This window comes from Salmo salar, chromosome ssa15 (genome assembly GCF_905237065.1).
Source record: "Salmo salar chromosome ssa15, Ssal_v3.1, whole genome shotgun sequence".
NCBI lineage: Eukaryota > Metazoa > Chordata > Actinopteri > Salmoniformes > Salmonidae > Salmo > Salmo salar.
Genome location: NC_059456.1, coordinates 94139024 through 94158187, shown reverse-complemented (window position 1 = coordinate 94158187; position 19164 = coordinate 94139024). Strand labels below are relative to the sequence as shown.

General features: G+C 39.2%; 1 protein-coding gene and 1 long non-coding RNA gene across 3 annotated transcripts; one reads left to right on the top strand and one right to left on the bottom strand.

Annotated features, from left to right (window-relative positions):
• The first annotated feature begins 6652 nt into the window (after positions 1–6652).
• LOC106572680 (uncharacterized) lies at positions 6653–17704 on the top strand. 2 transcript variants are annotated; one of them, XR_006759299.1, is made up of 3 exons: positions 6653–6789; positions 15688–15714; positions 17372–17704. XR_006759299.1 is itself a non-coding variant. In XM_045696332.1 (3 exons), exons 1-3 carry the CDS (start codon positions 12508–12510, stop codon positions 17677–17679), a joined length of 345 nt encoding a protein of 114 aa, XP_045552288.1. In that variant the 5' UTR covers positions 12493–12507; the 3' UTR covers positions 17680–17704. The 2 variants fall into 2 exon arrangements, 1 of the variants encoding a protein (XP_045552288.1); XM_045696332.1 differs by lacking the exon at positions 6653–6789 and adding an exon at positions 12493–12517.
• On the bottom strand, positions 11325–12494 carry LOC106572683 (uncharacterized). Its single transcript, XR_001321166.2, has 2 exons — positions 12181–12494; positions 11325–11456 (listed from the first exon to the last, which is right to left on the bottom strand). It is a non-coding gene; the product is annotated as an uncharacterized lncRNA (long non-coding RNA).
• Positions 17705–19164: the final 1460 nt, after the last annotated feature.

Here is a 19164-nt window from a genome sequence, read left to right as displayed (position 1 = left end):
CCTGTCTTATTTTACAATCTAAAATAAATGTGATCTCTGAGGCTCTCCCTCCATCTTGCATAACAAACACTACACTTGTCCATTCAGCAGAGGCACAGATAGAACATCTTGCGTGGGGGAAAACTCAGTGATGATGACGTAAGGCGTAACGAAATGCATCATGATGTAAACGGGGCATATGCCGCGTTCAAAGCAACTAGGAGCTCGGAAATCTCCGACTTCAGTGCGTTCAAAACAACTGGGTACTCGAGAAGAAAAAACAAGCTCCGACTGGGAAAAATCGTTTTGAAAAGTCTTCCAACTCGGAATTCCAACTTGGGTACACGTGCCTTATTCTAGAGCTGACTTTCCGACCTGAAGATCACAGACGTCATGATTTGACCTCATATTTTTCAAAGTTCCCAGTTATCTTGAAAGCACCATTAACTCTTCCCACCTGCAAACACACAAAAAAGACACCCATATGGAGCGAGAAGGTCAATTTGCTCAGCAGAATCTATAATAAACCTTGCAGGAATATTATCCAGGCCTGTGGCTTTGGAGCATTTAAGCTCTGTCAGCATACTGACTATTTTGGCTGTTGCTACCTTTGGAAAAGAAAAAGAGTTTGGCTGAACCCCTAACTCCACATAATACTTCTTGACTTGGTTGCTTCCATACAAACCAGAACTGGTGGGCAGCCTGCTAACCAGCTTGCTGGCAACAAAAGTTAAAAAAAGAGTTGAATTCATTGGCAACCTCTGCTTTTTCATATACCATCTCCCCCTTGATGTTCAGTCCAATACTGTTTAGGTTGTTTTTGGTAGTACTACTACAGCCTAGTTCCTTAAATGATTTCCAAAGCTTTTTAGGCTAATTTTTGTTCTCAATTATTTTCTCAGCAAAGTAACCCCTCTTAGCTTCATCCATCCTGCTCTGTGCTTCATTTCTGTGATGTTTATATAGGACAAAATCATGCTGCTCTTGAGAGTTCTTAATTTTTTAAAGGCCTTATTCCTTGCTTGGATAGATTCTAGAATCTCATGATTAAACCAAGGGCTAGATCTCTGCTTTACCCTGACCCGTCTAATGGGAGCCATCACATTCACCACATCAAGGAATCTACATTTAAAGACTTCCCAGGCACTGTCTACCCCTACACTATCTAGCACAGGTGACCAGTCAATTTTACCCACTTCCTCCCTAAACTTTTCAAAACATTATTTTTTGAGTCCTCTGATTCTAACGGTTTTGTGACACTTAAATATATCTTTAAAAATCCTCCTTGTGCAAAATGTAATAAAATGATCACTGATTCTATATACTATTACTCCACTCTGCGATATTTTTGATTTATCAGACACCAATATTAAGTCAATATTACTTTGCACTCTTTCACATATCCTGGTGGGATCTTTTATCATTTGGGTCAGAGCAAGTGATCTACAAAAGTGCAATAATACATTGTGGGTTGGGCTATTCTTTTTGCAGACATCAGTATTGAAATCCTCTAACAAAATGATTCCCTTCAACAGGAAATCATTACAGTTTGACAACACAATTTCAAGACCTTCATAGAATGCATTCTGCTTGGGCGGCCTATAACACCCCCCCCAACAAAATCGGCCTGGTTTTGGGAAGGCAGATATCCAGCCAGACAATCTCCAGATCGGCGCTTAAATCCGATCTGACGTTAAAAATGTCTGATCTAACAAACGCACATATCCCCCACCGTTCCGATTCCGATCCTTCCTGACAGTAATTACCTATCTCAATTTCTGAGTCCCAAACAGATGAATCCAACCATGTCTCAGTAAAACATAAGACACCCACCTCTGATTTGCAAACCTACAGGCGTATCTCATCGATCTTCGGTAGTAGGCTTCAGACGTTTAAGTGCACAAAATGTAAGCCATTCTTCCCAAAGACCTCATTCGATTCCCGATCCACTTGTAACTCGCCTCCCACTGCGCTGCCATCTTCCCACTGCCCTGTATTACGCATATCGTTAATCACTCTCTTGAACAAGGTACCTTTCCCAGGGACATGAAACAAGCTAAAGTTATACCTCTGTATAAGAAGGGGATAAAGTCTGATCCCAGGAATTATAGGCCTGTATCTATCCTCTGTGTAACATCAAAGATCCTGGAGAGAGTTGTACATGAGCAAATGTATGAATATGTTAACAAACAAGATCTAATGTATGATTTTCAGTCGGGTTTTAGAAAAACATACTCCACTGATTCATGTCTACTTTACTTGACTGACTTCATCAGGAAAGAAATTGATGAGGGAAGTCTGTGTGGAATGGTACTGCTTGACCTACAGAAGGCCTTTGATACAGTTAACCACTGTCTCCTAATCTCCAAACTGGAGGCACTGGGGTTAAGCAGTGTCCCTCTAGGCTGGGTAAAGTCCTATTTATCAGGAAGGGTGCAAGTAGTAGAGGTTAATGGTTCACTGTCTCAGGCAAAACCAATGAGTTGTGGCGTTCCGCAGGGGAGTGTGCTTGGGCCTCTACTGTTTTTATTGTATATTAACGATATGAAAGATTCTTGTTCTTGCCGTCTTTTTCTTTATGAGGATGACTCTATACTTCTGGTGTCTCACAAAAGTAAAACTATGTTGGAGAGCATACTTAGCACAGAGCTTACTAACATTAACAAATGGCTTGGAGATAATAAGGTATCTCTGCAGTTAGGGAAAACTGAGGCAATTATTTTTGGATCCAGACCTAAATTGTGTAGGTCGTCTGAAATCAGAGTGGAGTTAAGGGGTGAGGTGCTGACTACTAAAACCTGTTAACTACTTGGGATGTATCCTTGATGGAAGCTTGGGAGGTGTGAGCATGGCAAATAAAGTGCTAGGGAAGGTTAATGCCAGGACTAAGTTTTTGGCTAGAAAGTCCAAGCTGCTTGATAAGGACTCCATGAAAGTGCTAGCTACTGCCCTCCTTCAATGCCATTTTGACTATGCTAGTACTTCCTGGAAATAAGTCCCAGACTTTGTGTGTTATCCTCGATGATTTTATTACTGTGCATGTATGGATTTTAAGTTTTATGTGTGCTTGTTTTTTTTTTAAATGGTCGAATTAATAAACTGAACTAAACTAAAATACCTGCCAAAGGTTGAATGTTCGTATCGTTAGGATCGTAAGAAAAGCCATACGTAAATTGTTAGGATCGTTAGAAAAGCCATGCGTGAAACTTTGACATTTCCTCTGTTAACATACAAACACCATTTTACAATTACGGACAAACATTTTTGGCTTCAACAAATCTTGTGTTGCAATTATGACGTACAGTAATATCTTTCAGAGTTTTGGCAGTTTCATCTCACCAACCCAAAAAATGTGCGCCAAACGGCCTGTGAGGAGTGCTACACGAACAGGCATAACGCAGTTTAAACAAAATCGGAAGTCAAGGAAACGGGAGAGGTATCCTGCACATTTTCAAGTTAAAAGTCTCCATTCTCTATTGCTCCTCAGTTGAGTTTACTTCACATTAGGTAGCTAATGTAAAGGATTTGTTTGCCAGCGCAAGTCTAGATAGCACTAGCTGTATTATGACTTCAACAGTGAAGTTTCAGTGTGCTAGGTGTATCTCTACAACATGGGCATATCTCTGGGTGATGTGGACATCCCCATGCATACACCTTATCAAAAATATGACTAATTCACTATTGCACCATCCCATTCTCTGGACTCTGTCTGCAATCATAACCAGTAGTATCTACCAGGAATAATGAAACATAACCAGTAGTATCTACCAGGAATAATGAATCATAACCAGTAGTATCTACCAGGAATAATGAATCATAACCAGTAGTATCTACCAGGAATAATGAATCATAACCAGTAGTATCTACCAGGAATAATGAATAATAACCAGTAGTATCTACCAGGAATAATGAATCATAACCAGTAGTATCTACCAGGAATAATGAATAATAACCAGTAGTATCTACCAGGAATAATTAAACATAACCAGTAGTATCTACCAGGAATAATGAATAATAACCAGTAGTATCTACCAGGAATAATGAATCATAACCAGTAGTATCTACCAGGAATAATGAATAATAACCAGTAGTATCTACCAGGAATAATTAAACATAACCAGTAGTATCTACCAGGAATAATGAATAATAATCAGTAGTATCTACCAGGAATAATGAAGCGTAGAACAATAATGGCTGTTTGGTGAATTATGTATGACCACCGGAGTCTTTGCCATCTAAAATATTTTTGTTATAGAATATTTAGACATTTATTTCATCCCTCCATCTTGCCAAAGCATTTAGAATCATCCTAATGTAGGCTTATTTGCCTTCTAGCCAAATAAAGTGAAGAGCATGCAAGTCGTCCTTCCAACATATTTTAACATGTAATTCATCCTTCATTCAATTGTCAGTCAATATGTCATCCATTCAGTCATTTGTCTGAGTTGCGACAGGAACCAAATCAAAGAGAATAGAACAGTCTTATCCATTAAAATTCTCCAAAGTTCTTTAGACTATCACTTTAATAATTCAATGTTTAATTTAGGCCTATCCAAATAAAAAAAATAGGCCTCCAACTTGTAGACATTGCAATTTAAGCTATCATTTTGGGTACTGGTGTCTTGCAGAATAATTTTACAACTAAACTATGCAACAACAAAAAACATCCCTTTTTCAGGACACTGTCTTTCAAAGATAATTTGTAAAAATCCAAATAACTTCACAGATCTTCATTGTAAAGGGTTTAAACACTGTTTCCCATGCTTGTTCAATGAACCATAAAAAATGTATGAACATGCACCTGTGGAACAGTAATTAAGACACTAACAGCTTAAAGACGGTAGGAAATTAAGGTCACAGTTATGAAAACTTAGGACACTAAAGAGGCCTTTCTACTGACTCTGAAAACCACCAAAAGAAAGATGCCCAGGGTCCCTGCTCATCTGCATGAATGTGCCTTAGGCATGCTGCAAGGAGGCATGAGGACTGCAGATGTGGCCAGGGCAATAAATTGCAATGTCCGTACTGTGGGACGCCCAAGACAGCGATCAGGGAGACAGGACGGACAGCTGAATGTCCTTGCAGTGGCAGACCACGTGTAACAACACCTGCACAGGATCGGTACATCCGAACATCACACCTGCGGGACAGGTATAGGATGGCAACAACAACTGCCCAAGTTACACCAGGAACGCACAATCCCTCCATCAGTGCTCAGACTGTCCGCAATAGGCTGAGAAAGGCTGGACTGAGGGCTTGTAGTCCTGTTGTAAGGCGGGTCCTCACCAGACTCCACCGGCAACAACGTCGCCTATGGGAACAAACCCACCGTCGCTGGACCAGAAAGGACTGGCAAAAAGTGCTCTTCACTGACGAGTCGCTGTTTTGTCTCACCAGGGGTGATGGTCGGATTTGCGTTTATTGTCGAAGGAATGAGCGTTACACTGAGGCTTGTACTCTGGAGTGGGATCGATTTGGAGGTGGAGGGTACGTCATGGTCTGGGGCGGTGTGCCGCAGCATCATCGGACTGAGCTTGTTGTCATTGCAGGCAATCTCAACGCTGTGCGTTACAGGGAAGACATCCTCCTCTCTCATGTCGTACCCTTCCTGCAGGTTCATCCTGACATGACCCTCCAGCATGACAATGCCACCAGTCATACTGCTCGTTCTGTGAGTTATTTCCTGCAAGACAGGAATATCAGTGTTCTGCCATGGCCAGCGAAGAGCCCGAATCTCAATCTCATTGAGCACGTATCGGACCTGTTGAATTGAAGGGTGAGGGCTAGGGCCATTCCCCCCCAGAAATGTCCAGGACTTGCAGGTGCCTTCATGGAAGAATGGGGTAACATCTCACAGCAAGAACTGGCAAATCTGGTGCAGTCCATGATGAGGAGCTGCACCGAAGTACTTAATGCAGCTGGTGGCCACACCAGATACTGACTGTGACTGTTATTTACACATGTTAAGTTTGCGGAAAATAAACGCAGTTGACAGTGAGAGGACGTTTCTTTTTTTGCTGAGTTTATTTGGTTTTTACTAGAGGGCTCCCCTTAAAAAGAGATCCTAGCTCACAGGCCTCTAAATATAGCCTATAAATAATTGTTTAACTCAATTGTTGAAGAAGCACATGCAGTGGCTGATACGGAAGACAGATCTGGCAATAAGAATAGGCTATAGATAGCCATGGGGTCCCATTGGTCAAGACTGTTTCGCTCAGGTTATAGCCAAGACTTAATCAATGTTTTGTTTTGTCTCATTTATTGATATGGATATAGCCTCTGCGTGATGGGTTGTGCAATGCAAATGGATATAACAAGCCTACATACAGAGTGGAATTCACTAATACAACTGTCAAAATGCCTAATATAAAGGCCTACAGTCCGTGCTCCCAAATACTGGAAAAAGTGTGATTCATTAGGTTACATGATCACCACAGTAAATAACACACAACAGCATGGCATATTTAGATAGCAGAATAGGCCTAAATCATATTAACTTTCTATTTTGCAGCTTAAGCGGTTATTCTAGACAAGGCTCTTCTGTCTTTATCATTCTCACACAAGTAATTTGCTAAAGGCCCAAGCCTATACTACGCCATCTATTGGTATAACGTCACTATTGAATGCAGTTCTTAAACAAGTTCTAAACTTTTATTTTGGAATTGAAACTGGAAGCTGGGCTCGAGTTGCTTGACTTGATGAGCTAACTTCGACTAGCTACATTCGTTCATGTCTATTGCAGATGCCACATTACTGAAAAAAGTTTGTACACATAAAAAAGATCTGTAACCGAGTAAAGGGAGACGTAAGGTAAATGTTCATTCATTGTCATAACATACGTTTACAGATCTAATTTAACGTTTACGTTTCATGCATGGCTTTTCTTAAGATCCTAACAATTTACGTATGGATTTTCTTACTATCCTAACGATACGTATGTTAAACCTTTTGGCAGCTATCTCGCTCCATACACCCATATCAAACCACACGCGAAAACAACTCATGTTTGAATTCAGTCATGACGCTAGCATGACCCAATTTAAAACAAGGCCAAATCAAGAAATGCAATCGTCCTTTAAAAAAAGATTTGATTTATCTAGTCTCAGTTGCATTCTCCTCACCTCCTTCTTCTCAAAACCTGATGGATTGAGAAATCCAGAAGTCCCTCCCATCTGACTTTCTCCTCTAATGGATTTTGAGGAGAGAGGACGCGAGGAGTATGCAATTGAGATTTTCCCCAAGTCTTGGGACAGTCAATAGCTGTGTTCGAAAACTCATACTAACCGTACTATTTGTGACTAAATTGAATATGTAGTATGCTTATTGATCATAGTATGGATAGAGTTAGTATGCCAAAAGTTCCCGGATGTTGTACTATTTTTTTTTTAAATTAACAACAAATCAATACAGGAAGCACATGTGGGAACACAAGTATATATAAATAATATACAAAGGACAATTGGGCTAGGGGGTACAATATCACATTACACAAGGACCTTAAGGGACATAGATACACTTATAATTCTAACAGCTTTTTTGTTAGTAGAGTATTTAATTGTCTTAAAATACAGTTCACTTTCTTTTTGTAAGGTAAGAAAATGTGGTGTTTTGTTTGTAAATGTATATTTGTGAATATGAAATATGGCCAAAAGAATAATGAAATTAATTACATAAAAATGTTTCAGCTTATTTCTATCATAGGTAAAGAATCCAAGCAGTACATCTCTCCACAATAGTGTAAGATCTTCATAAATGTGTTCAATTATAAATCTACTGACGTCTTGCCACAGTTTTCTTACATGAATACAATGCCAAAAAAGATGCAACACTGTTTCTGGGTGGTCATTACAAAAGGAGCAATTTGAGTTGATGTTTTCCTTAAACTTCTTCATATAGTGGTTGGCAGGATAATATTTATGAATAATTTTAAAGGAAACTCCCTTAATTTTGTTAACAAGTAGGTATGTGTGTGGCAACATCCAAACTTTTTCCCAACAGATATTATCAATAAATCCATTCAAATAAGGCATGACATAAGGTATAGATACAACATCCTGCTGGAACAAGGTTCGTATCGCTCTGTTGTTGAATGGTAAAAAGAGAAACACATCTTTCCTACTGATGAGTCAACAGGGTAAATGGAAGGTAGGTTCTGAGGGTCAGGTCTTGACACGTTCCTGAATAATAAAGCAACACCTGAGGGAATGGCATCTAAAACAATTGCAAAATCTTTAGGTGTTACAGGGACCTTGTAAAGTGAAAAGAATTCATTATAACTAAGTAAAAGACCCTCTGCATTTACCAGTTGGCACACCAATAGGATATTATTTACCAGTTGGCTCACCAATAGGATATTATTTACCAGTTGGCTCACCAATAGGATATTATTTACCAGTTGGCACACCAATAGGATATTATTTACCAGTTGGCTCACCAATAGGATATTATTTACCAGTTGGCACACCAATAGGATATTATTTACCAGTTGGCTCACCAATAGGATATTATTTACCAGTTGGCTCACCAATAGGATATTATTTACCAGTTGGCACACCAATAGGATATTATTTACCAGTTGGCTCACCAATAGGATATTATTTTCGGAACCAATATTCTAAAAACAAAGAAGTATTTTTATACAATATATCCCGATTATTCCATATATAATAACTGTATGGAGAAAAATGATGCCTATAAATGAAGGACCAAGACAAGAAAACCTGCCGATGAAAAGCAGAAAGTTTCACTGGAATTTTGTCAATATTATAATTGCAAACCAACATGAAGTTAAGGCCACTGAAAGTAGAGAAGACATGATGAGGAATAAAATTCCACATAGAAGTGGATCTTCTTAGGAATTGTTTTATCGAATTGATCTTAAAAGTATTATTTAAGGTAGTAAAGTCCAGAAAATTCAGCCCACCATTCATTACAACAGTTTTCCTAATGTAATGGGTAGTTTCTCCACAGAAAGTTGAAAAGCATCTGGTCTATCTCCTTGCTTATTTTACCATCAAGGTATAAAGATAGAGCACCATATGTTGGTCTAGAGATTCCTAATAACCAAGGCTGAAGGTCTCTTCCTTTAAAAGATAAGTCCCTCTGTAGCCATTGATTTAGCTTCTTCTGGGTTTTTTAATAAGAGGGTTAAAATTTAGTAAGCCTCTAGACTTCTGATCCTTTGTAATGGTTATGCCTAAATATGTAAGTTCTTCTTTTACTGGAATACCATAATATGAAGGTGTCACAATATTTGACAGCCATGAGTTCACATTTATTAATGTTAAGATATAGACCAGACGCTTTGGAAAAGGATTGTATCACATTGATCGATATGGGAATTTGGTTAGCGTCTTTCAGAAAAAGTGTAGTATTGTCAGCCAGCTGGCTTATAATAATTTCTTTACCAGCTATGGAATACCTTGTACAGGACTATTATTTAAAGAATTTGTAAGAAGTTGGATGATCAATAAAAACAGGTACGGAGAGATAAGACAACCTTGCCTAATTCCTCTCTTTAACTCAAATCTAGGTGAGGTGCCATATTTCAACTTGATAGAGCTGTTACCATTTGTATAGAGTTTTCATAGCCTTACAGAAAAAATCCCCAAAGCCAAGTCTCTCAAGGGAGTGGAAGAGGAACTGATGCTCTAGTGTGTCAAATGCTTTATAAAAATCTAAAAATAATATGAAGCTATCCTCGGTTATTAGGTCTGAGTAGTCAAGTATGTCTAATACTAGTCTGATATTGTTAGAAATATGTCTGCTTCATCAATGATTGCATCCAGGACCTCTTTAATTATTTTTGCAAGTAGTAAGGCTAACATCTTAGTCATTATTAAGAAGACAAATTGGATGCCAGTTATCGATGAGCAGCACTTATTTTTTAGGCTTAGGTATCAGTGTTGTTAACCCGGACTCATTGTAGGAGGGAGAACATTGTTTGTAATACTTTCTAAAAAGACTTAAAATAAAATAAAAAATTCAGAAAATAATTAGTAAAATTCTGATGTAATTCCATCAACACCTGGTGATTTATTGTTCTTTAGATGTTTGATAGATTCTATAATATAACTTTGGGTTCATCACACTGTTTAGATTCTATATCACTGATAGAGTGAACATTATTCAATGAGTCAAAAACATATCTGTGGATTCCTGACAGTACGTAGATCTATAACATTTTCTGTAAAAATTGCTACAGTATTTAGCAATTAATTTTTGGTCATCTGTAATAACACCATCAATGTTTAACTTATGGATAGTGTTATTTGTAGAGTGAAATTTCTCAAGTCTAAAGAAATAGGATGAATTCCCTCCTCAATCCATTTTTCCCTAGATCTAATAAAGGCTCCTTCGGCTTCTAATCTCTATATATTATCCAGTTTATTTAATCTCTATATATTATCCAGTTTATTTAATCTCTATATATTATCCAATTTATTTAATCTCTCTATATTATCCAGTTTATTTAATCTCTATATATTATCCAGTTTATTTAATCTCTATATATTATCCAGTTTATTTTGTAACTCAATCAGTTCCATCTTCTCCTCCCCTGAGAGGCCGGCTGGGGACCTCTGAGAAAGGGAAGGTATCTTAATGATCACCTTTTCCTCCTCAGCTCTTCTGGTCTTAGCAAGATTACTACCATATTTTCTAAGGTATTTGGACACCTCAAATTTAAAGAGCTCCCAGTTCTTGTAATAAGATTTTTCTTCACAAGCCCTTTCCCAAAAGTGTGTAAGTAGATCTTTAACCACAAACTTAACTATATCATTATTTTATAAATAGCTATTTAGCTTCCAGTAGGATGTTCTACCAAGGTTAGTATCGGGGGTAAATATTTTGATATCAATGTAAATGGCCCTGTGGTCTGTGAGGGGAGTAGTACAAATATTTGTAGTAACACACTCACTATCAATACATTTGAATATAAGCCAAACATCTATTCTGGATTGTCTGGAACCTGTTTTGTTACTTCAAGTGAATGATCTGTCGGCCGGAAACCTCTCTCTCCATATATCAGTAAGATCAAACTTTTCCATAAAAAGTATTAAACCCAAATTCTGATTGGTTGGCCTACCTGGTGGCCATCTATCAGTTGAATTATCTATAGTAATATAATAATATAATTATCTATAGTAATGTTAAAGTCCCCTCCAATCAATAATAACTAATTCGGAAATGTAAATAACCAATGAAGTATATGTTTCTCTATAGATTCAAGCAAATCATCATTCTCATGTTTGGTGTTGTACCCGTAGAAGTTTACAGTAATGAGTGTAATGTCATTGTAACATGATCACAATACAAATAAAGTGACCAAAGGGGTCACATTAAGAGTGTAGAATAGTACCACCAAAGGTATTTTTTATTGTAGTGACACCAGCGGAGCGTTCAGATCCGTGGGAAAGCCAAATATCGTTGCCGCACTGTGACCTCCAGAAGTTGGCATCAGCCGAAATTGAGTGAGACTTGAAAAAAGCTAAATCTGTTTAGCAAATAAAAATAAGGCCTTGCGCTTCACATTGTTTCATAACCCCCTAGCATTAAGAGAAACTATATGCGAAGACAAAACAAAGATAATATAAAAGAATAAACTGTAATAGGATGAGTCAAAAACGTAGGAGCAGTGAAAGTAAGCGATAAGGAACCGAGATCTGCACCATTTAAGTCAACTTAAAAGTGAAAATAGCTTATTCCATAAACTCTGAGCAAGATGTTATCCGGCTTTTTAAATTCAACTCAACAGAAAATTATGTTCAAGACCAAACCAAGGGTTCTTTGTAGTAAGAGAGACTAAAAACCCTCTTTAGTGTAATCAGGAACTATTCTGAGAAATAAAATACAAAATAATAATTTAAATAAAAGTGTACCTACTATTTTAAGTGCATATGAAAACTGATCATAAAAATGTGTATAAAAAATGTTTTACATATACATGTTCCTAAGACCTTTTGCAACTTGGAAATAAGTACTAATAACTAAATAGAAAAACTACCGTGTAAAGTCAGAGCAGACCTGTATGCCCTTTAAAACAGTATCTTAGTTACTGTATACATAAAAAATAAATACAACTTTCAGTCTTCTTCGTAAGTTTGTAAACAAAATAGGCCTTCTGGTCATACAAGAACAAACTAATACATTTCGGTGATGTTTGTTAGGTAACGTTAATCAATACACGGAAAATGTGAATACCATGGCCGAAACCATCAATCTGTTCCTTCTGGTGAGATTTTAGGGATTAATATGGATTTCTGAAACGTTGATGAAGCCTCGTCCTTCGACGAAGTAAGCATCCTTTCCCTCCTTTCGTGCTTTCTTGATCGTTGGCCATGTCGAACTACATTCGCCAAAATACGAAGTATACACGCAATGAACACCATTTCCGTACTTTTAGGGCCCAAAATGCAATTCTTCAGGAAATGGGCGTGGCTTCACAACGTTTTCAGATCTAAAGAAAATGGCGGAAAATATGCAACCGAAGTACGACGAGCGGAAACAAATTAATTGCTTTACCTAATTATGACAAATGGTAAGAAAATGTTGAGCAATGTAATAAAGCGATTACTTTTCAAATAAGTTACACGTTATGTTCGCTACGCTAACTTTTTTTTTTTACATTTATTTTTAATTATGAACAAAACAATCGATATACATTTTCAATTTGTTAAAATATTGTATTGCTTTTTGTTTTAAATTTACTGATAGAACTGAAATATTATTTTGAATTTATCTTAAATAATTTGAAGAGGGGTTTGTTCTCCGCCCACTTAATTTTATGGATAAAGAATCTTCCATGAAAAATAAACAAATGAACAATTAAAGTTAAATCAGGGTCCATTTCATTTCAATCAAAAATAAAACATATCAGAGTCTCTCATTAACATTAATAGTCGTTTATTTTAAAATAAAATCTAACTCACTCATAAATCTTCTGACATAAGAACAGTCCCAAAATAAATGGTCAAGAGTTTCTGGGTCACAACCACAAAATAAACTTTTGTTATCAATAGCTATTTTGAATCTGTGTTTAATAAAGGTCTTTACAGGGTAGATTCTATGAATGGGTTTGTATGATACTTCTTTGACCTTATTAGATATAAAAACTCAGCAAAAAAAGAACCGTCCTCTCACTGTCAACTGTGTTTATTTTCAGCAAACTTAACATGTGTAAATATTTGTATGAACATAATATTCAACAACTGAGACATAAACTGAACAAGTTCCACAGACATGTGACTGACAGAAATGGAATGATGTGTCCCTGCACAGGGGGGGGGTCAAAAGTAACAGTCAGTATCTGGTGTGGACACCAGCTGCATTAAGTACTGCAGTGCATCTCCTCATGGACTGCACCAGATTTTCCAGTTCTTGCTGTGAGATGTCACCCTACTCTTCCACCAAGGCACCTGCAAGTTCCCGGACATTTCTGGGGGGAATGGCCCTAGCCCTCACCCTCCGATCCAACAGGTCCCAGACGTGCTCAATGGGATTGAGATTCGGGCTCTTCGCTGGTCATGGCAGAACACTGACATTCCTGTCTTGCAGGAAATCACGCACAGAATGAGCAGTATGGCCGGTGGCATTTTCATGCTGGAGGGTCATGTCAGGATGAGCCTGCAGGAAGGGTACCACATGAGAGAGGAGGATGTCTTCCCTGTAACGCACAGCATTGAGATTGCCTGCAATGTCAACAAGCTCAGTCCGATGATGCTGTGACACACTGCCCCAGACCATGACGGACCCTCCACCTCCAAATCGATCCCACTCCAGAGTACAAGCCCCGGCGTAATGCTCATTCTTTTGACGATAAAAGCAATCCGACCATCACCCCTGGTGAGACAAAACCTCAACTCGTCAGTGAAGAGCACTTTTTGCCAGTCCTGTCTCGTCCAGCGACGATGGGTTTGTGCCCATAGGTGACATTGTTGCCTGTGATGTCTGGTGAGGACCTGCCTTACAACAGGCCAACAAGCCCTCAGTCCAGCCTCTCAGCCTATTGTGGACAGTCTGAGCACTGATGGAGGGATTGTGCGTTCCTGGTGTAACTTGGGCAGTTGTTGTTGCCATCCTATACCTGTCCCGCAGGTGTGATGTTCGGATGTACCGATCCTGTGCAGGTGTTGTTACACGTGGTCTGCCACTATGAGGACGATCAGCTGTCCGTCCTGTCTCCCTGTAGCGCTGTCTTAGGCATCTCACAGTACGGACATTGCAATTTATTGCCCTGGCCACATTTGCAGTCCTCATGCTTCCTTGCAGCATGTCTAAGGCACGCTCACGCAGATGAGCAGGGACCCTGGGCATCTTTCTTTTGGTGTTTTTCAGAGTCAGTAGAAAGACCTCTTTAGTGTCCTAAGTTTTCATAACTGTGACCCTTAATTGCCTACCGTCTGTGAGCTGTTAGTGTCTTAACGACCGTTCCATGGGTGCATGTTCATTAACTGTTTATGGTTCATTGAACAAGCATGGGAAACAGTGTTTAAACCCTTTACAATGAAGATCTGTGAAGTTATTTGGATTTTTACGAATTATCTTTGAAAGACAGGGTCCTGAAAAAATAACTTTTTTTGTTGCTGAGTTTACTATCCTTAGGAACCGCATAGCATTACAGCAATAGGTACTACCGGTATGTTAGCTAGCTACCTCGTTAGTTGGCTACTAATACATTGAACTTGCCAGTATATTAACTATATGCTATCTAACTACCCAACATTTATTGACTTGATTATTCAGGTCATTCTTAGTTAAGTGGTATATTAGTTGGTGTGCGTTCTCAATGGACATAAATTCGCTCTGGCTATCTACTCCGAATTCAGAGCGCTCTCGTCTGTGTGTGCCAGAGCGCAGAATAACTTATGAATTTACGAACGCTCAACACCCGTTTAATATGGCCGGTGTAAGTAAACGTCGGTAAAAAAAAAAAAAAGCCTAATTAAATTGTTGCCAGCAGCACAGTTACCAACGCTCTGGATAACATGAAAACAGCCTAACCAGCTCTGCTATACATGGCGAGTAAAAATGGTCAGAGTGAGGTGTTCTCTCATTTGTATCTGGAAGTAGCTAGCCAGTTAGCTTGACTGCAGCACCGCTGTGATGTTCAGAACGCTCGGCTCAACCCTACTATACTCCTCCGCCAGTGTGCGTTCTGAACGCTGCGAGAGGGGAAACGCTCAGAATTTACGAATGGACAATCTGACAACGCTCTGAATTTAAGAAAGCACAGAGCGCACTCTGCCACTCCATTTTGAATATACGAACACAAAAATGTCAAGCTAGTAATTTGTTACGCTAGCAAGACGTTGCATAGCAACATAATCAACTTCCGGTAGATAGGCGTAGCGCTAGTATGCTCAACTGAAAGGATAACCTTCGTTTCCATAATACTAAAATGAACTAATGGCATGTAGTATATACTCATTAAGTATACAGTATGTTAGTATGGGTATTCGAACACAGCCCATGATTTATGAAATCTACATATCCCAGAATGTATGAGCGTCCAACAGTGATGACGTAATTTCAGTGTATAAATAACCGATCGAACGCTAGTAGCGCTCTTCTTGGAGACGGTGCCATCTGGTAGAAGTAAGTTCAATACAGAACCCGACACGTTTTGTGTTTTCGCATATGCATCCAAAGTAATCCAATGTAATTAAAAGGCATCCAACTGATCAACCTTTCTCTCCCTTTGCTTTACAGACACTCCTCCACGACATGAGGGCCAAGGTACATTTTTATCCCGTCGAAACGTTTGATTTGTTGGCATCTTGTTGCTATACTTGTTAGCTTTAAGTCACTTGGCTAGCTAGCCTGCTAACTTAACTGCGACATAACTGCACACATTTGAAATGTAGCTAGCCACCTACTACATATTTTAAATTAATTGATTATCTAGTTCGGTGCATAGGCTTGTAGTAATTTCTAATACAATTAAAAATGGTTGACGTTTGAATACTTAGGGCTTCTGCAATTAAGTGTTTTGTCATTCTACGATAGACTACTAGTCACATACACATGGTTGGCATATGTTATTGGCGAGTGTAGCGAAATGTTTGTGCTTCTATTCCCGACAGTGCAGTAATACCTAACAATTCCACACCTACCTAAATCACCCAAATCTAAGTAAAATAATGGAATAAGAATTTATAGATGAGTAATGACAGGGTGGTATAGGCATGATGCAATAGATGGTATAAAGTGCATATACATATGAGATGACTAATACAGTAAATGTTTACATATCTTACATGTGACCAATACAATGTGATTTATTAAATTGACTAATGATCCATTTATTAGTGGCCAATTCAAGTCTGTTGGCAGCAGCCTCTGTTAGTGATGGCTGTTTAAGTCTGTTGGACTTGAGAGGAGCTGTTTTTCAGTCACTCTGTCCCAGCTTTGATGCACCTGTACTGACCTCACGCATAGTAGCTGGTGAACAGGCACTGGCTGTGTTTGTTGTCCTTGATGATCTTTTTGGCAAGAGGCATCATTACAGATCCTAGTTAAATTCCAGGCTGGCAGACCACTCACTCAATCAGCTCTTATTCTCCCCCACTTCACAGTAGAAGCCTCAAACAAGGTTCAAAAGACTGTTGACATCTAGTGGAAGCCTTAGGAAGTGCAATATGACCCCACAGACACTATATTGGATAGGCCAAGACTTGAAAAACTACAAACCTCAGATTTCCCACTTCGTGTTTTTTTTTTCTCTCAGGTTTTTGCCTGCCATATGAGTTCTGTTATACTCACAGACATCATTCAAACAATTTTAGAAACTTCAGTGTTTTCTATCCAAATCTACAAATAATATGCATATCTTAGCTTCAGGGCCTGAGTAGCACAGTTTACTCTGGGCACCTTATTCATCCAAGCTACTCAATACTGCCACCCAGCCATAAGAAGTTAAGTTCTTTCTAAGGGAGTATGCGAGCGCACTCGTTTGTATAGCCAAAGCCTTAACGTTAGTTATGTTGGCCAATGGAACTAACTAGCCAAGTAGCTAACTGCAGACAAACCATAGAAATAGACTCACCAAGTAATCTAATTCTGTAGTCAACATGTGGACATGTCTTGTTGCGTATCACATGTCCTGGCTCATTGCTGTAGGCAACTATTGTGCAATTGTAGCTAGCTTGTTGACATATTTTCAGTCACAGTCCCTTATTATGTGGAGGATGGAAATATCCCTTCTAGACCTGAGCATATGTTGGTAGAACTGTATTGACAGCAATTTGCTCTAAATGCCAGATGGGTGTTGCCAACCAAGCTTCTGAAATTGATCAGGGTGCAGTGATTTGTTCTAGCAAACTTAAACAGTTTGTCAATATGTATAAGTAGCTAATGGTACATCTAACATCGGCCCCTCTGTTCTCTCTTCCAGTGGAGAAAGAAGCGTATGCGCAGGCTGAAGCGCAAGAGGCGAAAGATGAGGCAGAGGTCCAAGTAGACTGCCTCCCCCTACAACACCATGGCTGTGACCCTTCTGGACACAACACGGGACCAAGGATCTCATGTGCAAAGTCTGATCAGAGCTGTGCCATCATTGCCAATGAGAGGCTGCAAAGAGACAGTTCTACTGTTGTCTTGGTCAAGAGACTCCACCACCTGCCTGGGAAATTTGATATGGGGACATTCTGGATTCTCTACTCTTCTACCAAACCTACCCTACTCCATTGCTTTTGTTTATAATTTCCAATAAAGTTTTTGGTTTAAAGTTGTCTTTGTTGCTTCTGAAACACGGTCCAGAATGTAATTCCTATCATACTGCAACCGTTTACCATTATTGCTGACTGAGTTCAGTTCTGGTGACTAGTCAAATCAAACATTCTTATAGGTAACCCGTATGTTGATGCGCTTCCCTTAAACCAGTCTCTTAAATGAACTAAGGTCATCAGTATGACTATCTGAGGAAAGGTTATGCTGCATGCATTTTCTCACAGGTTGTAAGAAGAGTGCATGGGCTACTTACTGTGACATGTTCTGTTGGTGGGCCATCTGGAGCTCTGTCTCCCGAGTGGCGCAGCAGTCTAAGGCACATCTCCGTACTAGAGGCCCCGGTTTGATCCTGGGCTGTATCACAACCGTCTGATCAGGAGTCCCGTACGGTGGCGCACAACTGACCCAGTGTCGTCCGGGTTGGGCAGTTATTGTAAACGGACTTGCCTAGTTAACATCTGACGCATACTTATTTACCAGTGATGGCTGGGCATTCTGTCTTAAGAATGGTATGGTTCCCTTTTACTGTGCACTATTGACCAGGAGTAGTCAAAAGTAGTGCACTTAATAGGGAATATGGTGCCCTTTGGGATGCATCCTCAAAGAGAGACTTGTCTACATTGAGTAGAAAGTGCAATGTTAACACAACCTACATGTACTGTGCTTGACAGCCCATGGCAATGGAGCTGTATTTGTCTGTCAGGACAGTAGTAGCCTAGTGATGTGCCTCAGTCAAATCTGTGAGGTGTCTAAATATATGGCTCTGCCTGCTCTGTGGTAACAATAAGTGGTATTACAGCAACACATGCAACTTATTTTACCAGGTAAATTTACTGTGAAAATTCTCATTTTAAAACAATGACCTGGGGAATTAATAAGCCAAACTGAAGCTGGGGATGATTAGGTGGTCATGATGGTATGAGGACTAGATTGGGGATTTAGCCAGGACACTGGGTTTAACACGCCTGTTTTGATAGTTTCCATGGTATCTTTAGTGACCACAGAGAGGTCGGACACCTGTTTAGTGTCTCATCCAAAATCTGGTACCTTACACAGGGCAATGTCCCCAATCACTGCCCTGGGGCATTGATATCTTGGTTGAAGTAGTTTCCCTGGATATCTGGCTGTCACTAAGGACAATTCTGTAGGGAAAAACCATTCATTGCACGTTAGGTAGCCCATTCATGTGTAGAATACTGTTGTAGCCAATGGTTTAAACTTAACGCTATGTAAACATATCTATGATTGTATGTAGGCCTGTGCAAAATGTAGGCCTTCATTTTGTTATTAAGTTAATGTGAAAAATAAATAAAACCTCGCTCCAACCCAAAACCTCAAATAGTCAAGAACAAACGGGTTTACCCTGGAGGCAAAATGGTTTGATCTCTCTGGCACTGTCTTGTAGGCTTACAGGCTGTTCAAATCGATGTCAGCCAAGCATACTCTTGGTTTTTAAAC